Source organism: Chelonoidis abingdonii, chromosome 1 (genome assembly GCF_003597395.2).
Source record: "Chelonoidis abingdonii isolate Lonesome George chromosome 1, CheloAbing_2.0, whole genome shotgun sequence".
Lineage (NCBI taxonomy): Eukaryota > Metazoa > Chordata > Testudines > Testudinidae > Chelonoidis > Chelonoidis abingdonii.
The window spans coordinates 15,832,280-15,845,959 of record NC_133769.1 but is presented as its reverse complement, the minus strand read 5'-3'; the positions used below and the strand labels follow the sequence as shown (position 1 = coordinate 15,845,959).

At 43.9% G+C, this 13,680-nt stretch overlaps 1 protein-coding gene across 1 annotated transcript in view; it reads right to left on the bottom strand.

Moving 5' to 3' along the window:
• Nucleotides 1-13,680, bottom strand: part of CAMK1D (calcium/calmodulin dependent protein kinase ID) — a 422,396-nt gene that overhangs the window by 154,929 nt on the left and 253,787 nt on the right. The window contains exon 3 of the mRNA XM_032798304.2: nt 12,107-12,181. Within this exon, the coding sequence (XP_032654195.1) occupies nt 12,107-12,181 (75 nt within the window). The remainder of the gene's footprint in view (nt 1-12,106; nt 12,182-13,680) is intronic.

Here is a 13,680-nt window from a genome sequence, read left to right as displayed (position 1 = left end):
TGCCTGCATCCTTAACCATGCAATGAAAGATCTGGACCGAGGTATATACTAAAATACCGCCCAAATGTCACTTTTTTTGTGTACCTCCATCGCTGATGCAAAGGACGAAGACAGGCAGAGAACTCCTTCTTGGACACCTTTGCGCATGACTGTGCCCTCATCGGCTCACACTGTGAAAATGACTTCACACAATTGTCACAGTTTGCTGAGGCCTCGCACTTTTTGGACTATGCTTCAGCCTCAGAAAGCACGGTTTTCAGTCAACCTGCACCTGGATCAGACATGCTTCTGTTCTGGAGTCATCGTCCATTGATTGGAAACACTAGGGCTAAAGTAGTGAGAATTAAAACTTGGGTATGTCTATCCAGTGATTGATCACTGACAAATGGATCAATGCACAAATATCCAAAAGCAAGCAGGCACTTGGCTGTCTGCGTTGTCAAATTTTAAAGCACCACAACATCCGGATGTCACAAACTGGCTTGTGTACAAGCTGTTGTTTCTCTCATCTCTTTTGTAAGCGGGTGCGAAACAGGACACTATATAAGGCGTAACATCAAGCGCTGAAGCATTCCCACATGCGCTGCTCTCGCAACAATCAGGAAGATCTGCTGGCAAGACAAAAGTGCCAGTTCTCGAGGTCCTCAAAGGTTCCAGTAGACAAGCCTCAAATGAGATCATGAAGTCACAGCGACGTTGGACCAGTCATGTCAGCCGCATGGATGCCAACAGGAATTCCCCGCCAAGCTTCTGTATGGTGAGCTCTCGCCAGGATTCTGCATATAGGTCATCTGCGGCAAACGTTACAAGACATACCATCAAAGCCAAATCTGCAGTAGGACTTGAGGACGCTGCCAGCGACAGAACACAGTGGTGTGCAACAGTGTAGGAAATACTGGCATAGCCTTGAGGAAGGACACTGCGCGTCCTACAAGAGGCATTGACGGAAACGACGTCACAGAGCATCAGCGTGTCACAATCCAACTGACCTAACTTCCATACACCATCTGCAGCAAATGTGCACCTCCTAGAATGGCTTGTACAGTCATCAGAGGGCACACCATGAGAACCAACAAAAGATGATCTGCACAGATTTGTCATCATGCGAATTGAGGCACTACAAGATCCACTTGCCTTGAAAGTTGACGCATGCAGTTTATTGACGTCTATTGAGGATCTGGCGTATAGGAGTACACTGTGGTGGTAGGATGTGTTTTGAGGAGATGTTGAATGTGCAGACGTTTGTGGAGGACATCGGTTGGTGTCTGAGAAGCTGGGCCTTTGTGTGTGAGTGGTTTGAGGACGTTTCTATGATAAGGTACGTCTAAATCTACGGATATTCTCGATTTTACATAAACCGGTTGTAAAAAGATTGTATAAAGTTCGAGTGCACGCGACGCACACAAAGCACAACTAATTCGGTGGTGTGATGTCCATTATACTGAGGCTAGCGCGATTTCTGAGCGTGTGCACTGTGGGTAGCTATCCCGTAGCTATTCCATAGTTTCCCGCAGTCTCCCCGCCCATTGGATTCGGTTGCAGATCCAAGCATGGGAGGTGCAAAACAAAAGTGTTCGTGTGATTCTGGGTTTAAACTGTCGTCAATCATGTTCTTGCCTCCGTGAAAGCAACCGGCAGACAGTCATTTCGCACCTTTTCCTGGACTTGCCTAGCAGACGCCTACCATGGAACATGGGCCCGTTTTTGCTTTTGTCACGTGTCACCGTAATGTATACTGGATTGCCGTTGACAGAGGCGGTACTGCAGCGCTCACAGCAGAATTCATTTGCCGTTGAAGGTAGGAAGACGGTTACCAGTGATTCTGTACCATCTGCTGTGCATTGTAGATTGCACTGAGAGACAGTTATCAGTCGTTCGTCACATCGCTGCTGTCATGGGTGACTCCTGGCTGACCTTCTGAGGTTCGGCCGGGGCGAAAGACAAAAATGGAATGACCCCCGGCGGTCAGTTCCCTCCTTAATTTGTATCTAAAAATTAGAGTCATCTGCCTACGAATATGGGGCTACGTGTACTTAGAGAACCATGTCCACGAGAGCACAGCTGCTTCCGTGTCAGATCCGCAGAAATGATGCAGCTGCATGCCATTCTAGGGGGTGCCCTGCCAACACCCCACCACTTGCTCTCCTCTTCCCCACACCTTCCTGGCGACCTACCGTTGCAGGTCCTCCCATTTGGTGTATGAACGTAATAAAGAATGCGAGGAATAAGAAACACTGACTTTATTAGGAGATACAATATGAGAGGGAGCGCCTAGCTCAACCTATAATAAGTCCAGACAGGACTTAAACGGTTGGGGGAGAGGGCCAGCATCTCGCTGCGTATGATAGTCCAGGACAGTACGAATCCTTTTCTTTAAGACCATGAAGCGAGTGGGGGCTAAGTGGAGTCAGCCCCCAGTTTGCCTATGTGAGGACTGTTACAGCTTTCTGTACATTCTGCCGGAATAACCAGGGTCATTTCCTATTTTTATCCAGGCGTCTCCCGGCCGACCTCACCTGAGGCCAGCCAGGAGCACTCATGGATGATGACAGGACGGCTACCAGTCACTTCTGCACTGTACCGTCTGCCACGGGAAGGAGGGAGAGTGCTCGTTCAGTGCGGCACCGCAGATCTACCACGCAGCGTGCAGTAGACCTACGGTGACATTGAAAAAAGTCAAGAAACGATTTTTTTCCCCTTTATTTCATGTGGTGGTGGGGTGGTAAATTGACGAGATATACCCTGAACACCCCGGACAACGGTGTTTGACCCTACAGGCATTGGGAGCTCAGCCAAGATGCAAATACTTTTCGGGACTGCGGGACTGTGGGATAGCTGGAGTCCTCAGTCCCCCTCCCTTCCTCCTATGAGTGTCCATTGATTCTTGGCTTCCATTACGCTTCTCACACAGCACTGTGCTGTGGACTCTGATATAGCCTAGAGATTTTTTTCAAATGCTTTGGCATTTCATCTTCTGTAACGGAGCTTTGATAGAACAGATTGTCTCCCCCACGTGATCAGATCCAGTATCTCCCATACGGTCCATGCTGGAGCTCTTTTTGGATTTGGGACTGCATCGCCACCCATGCTGATCAGAGCTCTATGCTGGGCAAACAGGAAATGCAATTCAAAAGTTCGCGGGGCTTTTCCTGTCTACCTGGCCACTGCATCCGAGTTCAGATTGCTTTCCAGAGCGGTCACAGTGGTGTACTGTGGGATAGCGCCTGGAGGCCAATACCGTCGATTTGCGGCCACACTAACCCTAATCTGATATGGTAATACCGATTTCAGCGCTACTCCTCTCGTCGGGGAGGAGTACAGAAACCGGTTTTAAGCGCCCTTTATATCGATATAAAGGGCCTCGTTGTGTGGACGGATGCAGGGTTAAATCGGTTTAACGCTATTAAATCGGTTTAAACGCATAGTGCAGACCAGGCCTATGAGTCCAATAAAAGATATTAGCTCACCCGCCTTGTCTCTCCTGCGACTGACACAGCTACAACAACACTGCATAGCCTATTACTATTGTCACATACTCCATTAGCTTATGTGTGGTGACTCTAAAGTTTTCCACCCTGCTGAGGACCCACGTGGGTGTCAATACATTGCCACATGATAGAATTTCTATTTTTTTCATTTTGCTTTTGTAAAAAGCACAGTATTTTCATGGAAAGAAATATGTTAAAAGCATAGTACAGTTGCAAATTCGCTCAAAAGTTAGGAAATTCCAAAATTAAGGTTGCCTGTTAAACCTTAGCATGGCCCCCTTATGCCTATGCATTATGATATATTCTTTAACTACACGATCACACAGTTTCCCCCTTCCCCCACGGGAGCCCTACCTTGTTCAGTGCATAGAATGGATTCTGCTTCAGGGATGAAAGTCTCCTTCACTGTACAACACTCTCTGTAGGACTCATGCTTCATTTGTTGCAGAAGTAGGATGGTATGTAATGAACGAGGCAGAGAACTGCTAGCTCAAGGCAGTTCAGTGGTGCTTTGGAGACATGGACTTTATTTCTGCCCTGACACAGAGCTCCTATGTCATGCTGGGCAAGTCACTTAAAACAAGCTTTCATAGTTGGTCCCTAATTGCGTATGCCTCATTTTCTGGGTGCCCAGAAAATGGCATCTGGTTTGTAGAAATGTTTGTTAGGAGACTGGGTTGTGGGCAGAGCAACAGTCACAACCAGAGTCAGAGTTCAAATGCCAGAGCCAAGGGCCAAGGCAGAGTCCAAACCAGGAATCAAAGCCAAGGGTCAGAACCAAAGTCAGGGCTTGAATGACAAAGCCAAGGGCCAAGACAAAGCCAAAGCCAGGAACTGGAGTCACAGGTCAGAACTGGCTCCATGGAGTCAGAGAAGGCAGGAGCAGGGCTGAGACAGGATTGGAACACAGCCAAATACAGGCAAGACTCAAGGCTGGGTGCAGAACAGAAGGAAGCCAAGCAGAGGGAAGCAGAATCCACGAGCATGTGCATTAAACAGCTAGGGAGTTGCTGCTGGGCTTAAGAACAGGCCTGCTAACTTTCTCAGAGACTCCAGCCAGGCAGTCTGTCAGATGGCCTAGCTGACATGGCCCAGCTATGCTGGTTAGTCAGTCAGGAGACTCACAGCTGCAAGGCCTTATTCCTGACAGTGCTGAGCACTCACAGCTGCAACTGAAGTCAATGGGAGCCATGCTTTAATCAGAGAAAATGTGTACAACACTAAATCCGCTGAAAAATCAGGCCGCTGAAAAATCAGTCTCAAACTGAGCACCCATGATGAGTGGGCACTTTTGACCTAAATCTCTCTCTACCTCTGTTCCCCATCTGTAAACAGGGATAGTAATAGCCCCATATCTCACAGGGTTGTTGTGTAAATAATGAATATTTGTCAAGCACCGTGATACTTCAGCAATGAGCACTACACGGAAAAGCCCATGAGAAAATTAGTGATACTTTTTTCAAAGCAGTGTTATATAGACATGGATTTGACACTGATTTTGTGCTGTCTTGGAAGCATCACTTGTTGATGTTATTTGAACAAAATACATTTGGTGACTTTTTTTTTTTAAAGTAGAAAAACTTGCTTCCATGCACTGTCAAAATTGCAAACATTGCACTACAAGCTCTGAAGCCTTCTAAACTGTTTACTCCCAGGGTTTTAAAGCATCTAATGTGCTGCAATTCAATGTTATCAAAGTGCAGCTTACAACACTTCCTGTGCCTTGTATAAAAAAGCTAGAACTCTGGAGTGTATTCCCTGTTCAGTGTAGAAGGGAGGGTTCTTTTTCTATTAACACTACTCAGTGTTACTTACATCTAGAGCACAGATGGATCCAAACTACAAAATTTAGATCTAGATTTCAACCACCACAAAGTGTGGGGGTGCTCAGATTTGCATTCGTTACAGTCTATCAGAAATAAAGGCCAGCCACCGAATTCAGATTCCTATTCAGACACTGAATCCTCCCAACGCTGGGGGATCTCTGGATCTCTCACAAAGAGAAAAAAGACCTTTCTGCCTGTAAACTATCTATGGTTCTAATGTTCCCTCCGATTGTCTCTATTTTAATCTAAATGCCCTTTCCCAGAGTTCAGCTGAAGTTATACTCCGCTCCTCCAAACAAAGGCAGGTTTTAAATAAAAGCAAAACACAGTAGAATTGGGTTTTTCAAGGCAAGAGATAAATAAAGACTACAAGCTAAGAAACACAAGAAATATAATAGTAAATTAGGCAGAGATATAATTAAATGGGTGCCTAGCTCCACATAATGTATCTGAGGGCTGGTCTACACTACGAGGTAAAATCGATTTTAGATACGCAATTTCAGCTACGTGAATAACGTAGCTGAAGTCAAATATCTAAAATCGATTTACTCACCCGTCCTCACCACGCGGGATCAATGTCCGCGGCTCGCCATGTCGATTCCAGAACTCCGTTGGGGTTGGTGGAGTTCCGGAATCGATATAAGCGCGCTCAGAGATCGATATATCCCGTCTAGATTAGACGCGATACATCGATCCCCGAGCAATCGATTTTAACGCGCCGATATGGCGCGTAGTCTAGACATGGCCTGAGCTATTGTAGTAACCATCTGATGTTCCCTAGGAAACATCATGTGTAAATCTTCCTATATGAAATCCAGGAAATGGGGCATGTTAAATTGATCTTAATTCTTAGGAACTTACTGGCATTCCAGTCCTAAATTCCAAACTTTCAGAAGTTCATGCTATGGGCCAGCACACAGCAGGGCTGAATACTTGTCTCCATCCTGCCCTCCCCCCCGCCGCCCGACTTGTGTGACTTGACCCTCTCCCCACGGAGTGCTGGAAGAAGAGTATTTCCTTGCCATTTCCTATGCAGAGCCAGAACCAGTCTGGCTTTGTTTGACTTGCAGCAAGTACCTGGGATAAAGGGCAATAAAAAGATTTAGTCATTTCTACAGGATTTTTCCTCATATTTTAAAAGACAGGAAATACAGGATTAATTTCAATCTAGTGTATAACAATCAGAACACATGCAGCAACTTTTCACTTCACTCTACCTGAAGGAAATATTTAGTGCTACACCTTCAGTTGGTATAAATGGGATCAGCTCTATTGGTTTCAGTGGAGCTCCAATGCATCTTAATGGAGCTGTGTTCATTACCCTAGCTGAGGTCCTTAAAATCCAACTTCCAGTCAACCTGTTTTACAAATATTTAAATAACAAGAAGAGAAAATTTGCTACAGAATGAAGAGGTAAATTATGAATGAGAAGAAAAGTACATTGATCAATATCCCCCTGGCATGCCAAATTATAGCTAAAATACAGAAACATGTAAGAGGGCTCCTCTTCATTGACACAGGTAGCCTGAGCTAGTACACTCAAGATACTCTATTTCAGGGGGTGGCAACCATGGCACACGTTCCAAAGGTGGCACACGAGCTGATTTCTGATGGCACGCAGGGTGGGCTGAGCCACTCAGCCCGCTGTCGCTCTGGGGTTCCCACTGCTGGCCCCTTGCCAGCCGGGGTCCCACTCAGCACCCGCTGCTGGCCTGGGGTTCCTTCCCCCAGGCTGGCAATGGGCTCAGACCCCAGCTGGCAGGAGCGGCGGTGGATTTCCCAGAGCGGTGGCGGGCTGAACGGCTTAGCCTGCCACCACTTTGGGGTTTCGGCTGCCGGCTCCTGCCAGCTGGGGTCACAGCTTGCTGCCACTCTGGGGTTCCTTCCCCCAGGCCAGCATTGGGTGCTGAGTGGGACCAGTGGCGGGACCCCGGCTGGCAAGGGGCCAGCAGTGGGAACCTCAGAGTCGCAGGGGGCTGAGCAGTTCCCATAGACATTCATCAGTTGTCAGCAAGAAACTGCATTTTAAAAGTATGCGATAAAACCTCTTTCAACTGGATTACTTCCAACGGGATTATTTTTCTAGGAGACTATATCATCAACACGAGTAACTCCTTCTACAGGTGTTATACCCGGAACAAAAGACTCTGACCTGATTTATGCCGATATAAATCAGGAATCACTCCAATGTAGCTGGAGAATTGGAATTAGGCCTAGCGAGCACAGAAAAAGGGATGTTTCCCGAAGAAAGAGAGAAAGAAAAATAACAACAAAACACAAGACCAGGCACCATCTTGAGGGAGAAGTCAGCACAAATGAGTTCATAAAACGCAAACCAAATGAGTTGTATAAACTAACAGTGTGGCACTGTGGTAGGAGAGAGTTTCACTTAGAGACAACCTATCATAAATCACTCAACACTCAGTTTTGCGGTGCCATTTAAGAAAATATTTTTCATATCCTCCTCTCTTTTCCACATGGATAGGTGTTTGTACATACAGCAGCTTTGCAGAGTTCTACTCTTCTAGGACAAGTAGGTTTTTAAAATGTCAGATATACCCTTAGTTATTTTTTTGTCAAACTTTATAATAAGGCTAAGTATTACAATGCAGTTACATAGCAATTACTATAAGGTTTTGCTTTTTAGTATGCATTACTACTGATTCATATGATCAAAAGCTGACTAGACGCTTGATTTACTTCGTACCATCCCATTGGTGTTCTTAATACATATTCTGTTGGAAGCCAAGTATGGAAAATACAATGTACTAACACGTGACTTTTCTCGAAGCAGTTTATAATTATATTGTAATTACACTGTGGTTTTTGCTATGTAATTATAGCTAGCTTTTAAGGTTTGATCATTTCATCCATTATCCTGAGAAGAAGTGGGCAACAAGTGTGTTGCTTAGGCTGCTAAGTTTCATGACAGCTCAGTCTTGTCAGGCTGCTGAGATTGCATACAAGACAGAGAATGACAACTTGGAGTAGGGTGTCATAAGGTCCTATTGCCCTGAATTGAGGATGTTTTCAGTACAAACCTTCTAAAAAATGTTAAAATATATTACTGGCATGCGAAGCCTTAAATTAGAATGTATACATGAAGACTCGACACACCACTGCTGAAAGGTTGTCATCCCCTGCTCTATTCTGACAAGTGAGGGTGATGACCGCACTGCAAACAACACTGGAGCTTCACAGAGTGATTGGATTAACAGAGTGATTGGATTAGCAGCCAATGAGTTCTTGTAACTATAGCTGCTGCATTCCTACTGCATTACCAGCTCCAATGTCAGCAGCACTCCAACTTTAACCCACCCAAGAAGGCCAGCTGGCAGGAGTATAAAGCACCCCTTAACTCAGGGGTTCTCAAACTGGGGATCGTAACCCATTAGGGCATCATGAGGTTATTACATGGGGGGCCACTAGCTGTCAGCCTCTACCCCCAAACCCCACTTCACCACCAGCATTTATAACAGTGTTAAATATAAAAAATGTGTTTTTAATTTATAAGGTGGGGGGGTCACTACTACAGAAGTTTGAGAACCACTGACCTAACTTAAGCTAAAGACCGTACTGTGTGTAAGGGAGTTGGGTTAGGGCAAAACTCAAGTTATAGTTTGCGCTATCAATGCAGTGAAGACAAGCCCATAACAATTTAGAATTCATACAAGGGGAATAGCTATCTCCTTGATAGTATGGAATTGTTCCCTGTGAGATATTTCTAGTGCTTTGCCCAGACTGCTTTTAAATAACCTGAGCTATGAGGCGTCCACTACTTCCCTGGGTCTGAGATCTCACAGTGGAGAAGTCCTTCCTGATATTCAGATTCAATTTTCCTCCTCTTAATTTCAGCCCAAACAGTACCTTAGCAGGTTACCAATAACAGAGAAAACAGGTGAACTCCAGTTTTACAGAAATGGTAGTGAATGTCTGAAGCCTTAAAATCACAATTTCAGAATAATGGATTTTGGATTAAATAAAAATTTGGATTCAGGGCAAGACACACATTTCAGGTAACATGCAGATTCAAATATGTGGGGTTTAGAAAATCAGGGTTTGCCTGAAATTAAATAAGTTAAATAAGAGTAATAATTGATATTTTCCTAAAGAAGTTAAACCAAAGCCAGCATTCTTAGACAATTAGTCATAAAATTGATATTTTGAGAAATTCACTTGGTTTGTTGGAATTTTTAGGATTCTGATATTCCTTTGCCGCTTCCCCTGCAGTACTCTGGGCAGGGACTGTCTTCTTTGCACAGAACCTAGCACAGTGAGCCCCCAATCTTTGGTTAGATTCCAAGGTGTTATTATAATAAATAATATTAAATATATCTGGCTCTGGGATGATGCAGCTGACTGAGAACTGGAACATTTATAGTATTATGTAAGTAGGAGGACATTTTAATTTCAACTCAGGATTTCTAAACCAGATTTTGAAAAGCAAAATGTTGAATCCTGGCCAATGGGAGTGTGGAGCCGGTGCTCGGGGCGGGAACAGTGTGTGCAGCCTCATGGCTCTCCACCAAGGAGCCAGACCTGCTGCTGGCCACTTCCGGGGCGCAGCGCGGTGTCAGAATAGGTAGGGACTAGCCTGCCTGAGCTGGGCAGCACCGCCAATGGGACTTTTAACGGCCCGGTCGGCAGTGCTGACCAAAGCCGCCCCAACCCAGTGCCTTACATTCCATGACCCAGTACTGGGTTGCGACCCACAGTTTGAAAACCACTGGACTAGATTATAATTATCTTAAAATCTATTCATTGATTCTAAACTGTACCAGTGGGCCTCCTTTTGGACAGAGGCCATTCCTCTTTTTATTTTCAATGTACTCTTTGCTAGAGCTGGTGAAATTTTTTGAATGAAAAAGTGAAGGGGAGTAATCAAGAAGTGGTGGGTTGGTTTTTTTGTTTTTTGAAAATGAAACACTTTGCAAAAAATATTGACTTTTAAATTTTTTATTTTTACATTTTATCAATTTTTTTATCCAAAACTTTATCAAAATCATCACTGAAATCTTTTGTTGACCCCAAACCCAACACTTTCCATTAATGTTTTTCTTTTTCTCTTTCATCCATTCAGCTCTAGTTTTGCCCTCTCTGATACTTCCAGCTTGTATCAGTTCAGGTAATGAGTTAAGGCTCACCAGGACCAAGAGATAATTCTCAATGTTGCCAACACAGTTGTCTCCCCATAAGAAGTTTACATGATTATAATGGGGCATGGAGGGACAGAAATATTATTCAGAGAGCGAATGTCAAAGTGAGCCTATATTTATACATATTTCCACTGGTAGCGGTAAGTGATTTCCATCTGACTTTCTGACCATCCGAGAGATCAATATTTGGACAGGTGTTCAGTGTACACCCCTCATCTGCTCTACTGGTATTGTTTGAGCACTGTGGTCAGACAGGGCAGACATTTCCTTTCACAGTTGGCTAATGGGTACAATCTTCTCATTTCCATATTTAAATACACTTATGTGTGCTTATCATCTTTGATTCTCTATAACTCAGTAAAGACTACATCAGCCAGGGCTCATTCTTATGGTTGCTTTTACAATCTTTTATTACAGAAGAATGAAAAAGGGGAGAGAGAAAAACTAACCTAGACTGGTTCCCAGACAACTGAATTGTAGCAATTTTATGTATATAGGGCCTGATACTGATCCCCTCGCACAAAGCAGCTAGTACTTTACTCTGTGTGTAGCCCCACTGATTTGAACGAGACACTGACAGATATGGCAATTTCTTCCATAACCTTGGGAGACCTTATTAAGTTTAAATATCTTTAGGGAGACGTTGTGTTAAAATGAAACGTTTACGTATTATGCCATAGGTCATATAGCCATAAGCCAGGATTGTCTGTAATCTCTCTAGGGGAAGATGTGATGTGAGGCTTGGGAGTTCAAAGGTCCATACTGAAAATGTGCCAGAGAAGAATAGACGTTGGTCACAATAAGTGTGAAGTGTATTTCCTGAGGAATACCTAGGGAGAGGTTAATGCAAATTCTCCACCTCTAGTTATGTAAAAACCCAGCCTTTTGAAGCTACAACCTGAGGAGTGGGTTATTGTTTGCTGATTGCCTGTTCATGGAGATTGGAGATCAAAGGCATGAGCTGTATAAAGTTGTGGTTTTGAAGGACTAACATCTACCAGAGCCAAAGGTTGGAGTTGGGGGTGACCTCTCATAAGCTTTTTAGCATGCATGCAGGTTCTTTTATATTTTTAATGGGTTTTGTCTGTAATACTTTCACCTTAAGAATACATGTGCTTGCTTAGAAAGAGCTATGTGGTAACTTATAACTGAAAGCAATACACTGGTCATAGCTTGTAAAGAGAAAGCAAAGTGCAGACACTGGCCTTTTAGGCAGTCTGGCTTGCTGGAGATGTCACAGTGTAAATCAGGGAGCTGTGCAGCCTTAATACCCTAGTCAGCAGGGAATGAGACAGTGGTTTCTTCCCAAGCAAGGTGACAGCTGAGGAGCCGGGAGCTTAGAGTGGGTGCCCTTGGTAGACCATGAGGAGGGGAATGCAGGTGCAATTACCCTGAAACTGTGACAGAGACTATTCACAGAATAATATTATTACACAATTTCAGCAAGAGCCTCAATGTCTGGCCCATAGTGTTTTAAGCATCACTTGACCCATCTTCAGGGTCGTTCTCAGCCTGTAGCAAAATGAGTACCGGTACATACTTCTAATCTGTTCTCACCTTCTTGGTTAAAGAAACAAATAAACAAACAAAAACGCTGACAATTTTGACAAGATGGTTAATTAATGGCAGTACTTACAGTTGCATGACCAGGTACAAGTGGTTTGGACTCTCATATATGTCTTCCAGTGCAACTATATTTTCATGTTTTATTCTGAAAAGCAATAACAACAACAAAAGATAAGTGCAAGGTTAAATGGTGAACTTTAAGCAGCTGCCCAACAGAAAGCTATTTTTAGTTAGACGTTACTTGGCGCTTGCGATTTACACAGTCAGAACTGAACCCAGTTCCGTGTAACCTGTCAGGAGTGCCGGCAGCCCAAGATACTGTTATTACTTAGCTAGCAGGAATGTTTCCTGATGAAATATTTAAAGCATTAGACTTTTTTCTTCTCCTGTCAGATGAATAAAATGAACATCCAAGGTGGTATTTGGATGTTGAGTTCCCAGGGCAGAAGCACATCAGAGTGCAGGGATTTGCAAATTGTAGATTTACTGAAGCCAGTATACAGTTAGTAGCCAAGAGTGCAGGGATATGCATATATACAGATGCTGACAGCAGTGTTGACATCTGAGGGGACGCAGATGTACAAAATCCTCATATTCCAAGTGGCTCCATTCCAACACAACACCCCACATACAGCATCTTCTCAGCACTGCCTCACAACATTGTCTATCATAACAATATACTTTATGCTTTAACGGGTCTTTCCACCCACAGATCTCAAGCACCATAATAAATTAATTATTCAAACCATGACTCTCTGGTATTGTCATGACCCTCATACAGAAACATTCTTATAATTTAAAAATCCACCTGAGTAGTTGGTATCAGGGCACAGGTCACTGCTGCTCAGTTAACTTTTAGAAGAGAATCACCTCATCAGACAACAGTCTCATTAACTACTTGGAGCAAATCTTCTCTGGGATTATTGTTTAATGAATTCCAAACAATTTCTAAAGCATACATTTAATTTGCATTAACCCTAAACTTAAGACCCTAAAGAGACTATCCATTTAACTGCAAGGGCTATAATATTAATTATACAAAGTATAGATGATTGCCTTAAGTGTGAGAGAAATCCCTCAAAACTGTAAGCAGAATGTGCTGATTAAAGAACACACACATACAGGCAGAAAGAATAGCAGAGGACACTCATCAGTGAATGCTAAACCCAGTAAACTTTTTGGGGCATAATCCACCCCAAATTTATGAGAGGTGCAATTAAGTACACAAAGCCCAATACGGAGCAGTGTTAAAGCATCTGACACTCCCAGTAAGTTGATGAAAGTGCTGAGTAGTCAGCATCCTGCAGGTTCTGACTCATCATAATGTGCACATATTGGGTTGGTCCAGCTTCCAGTGACATCACTGGAAAGACTGCCATAAACATCAGTGAGAGAGAGAGATCAGACCCACATTCAGGAATGAAAAGCCACATTCATATAAAAGACAGAAAGTAATGATCTGCCTTAAAACCTTCATATTCAGGAAGTTCCGTATCAGTGGCGTATTAACCCAAATCTAACACGCTGTAGGACTGAGGTCGGCAACCTATGGCATGCGTGCCAAAGATGGCACGCAAGCTGATTTTTCATGGCACGCTGCTGCCTGCCGGAGTCCCAGCAGGCAGCAGCGTGCCATTAAAAATC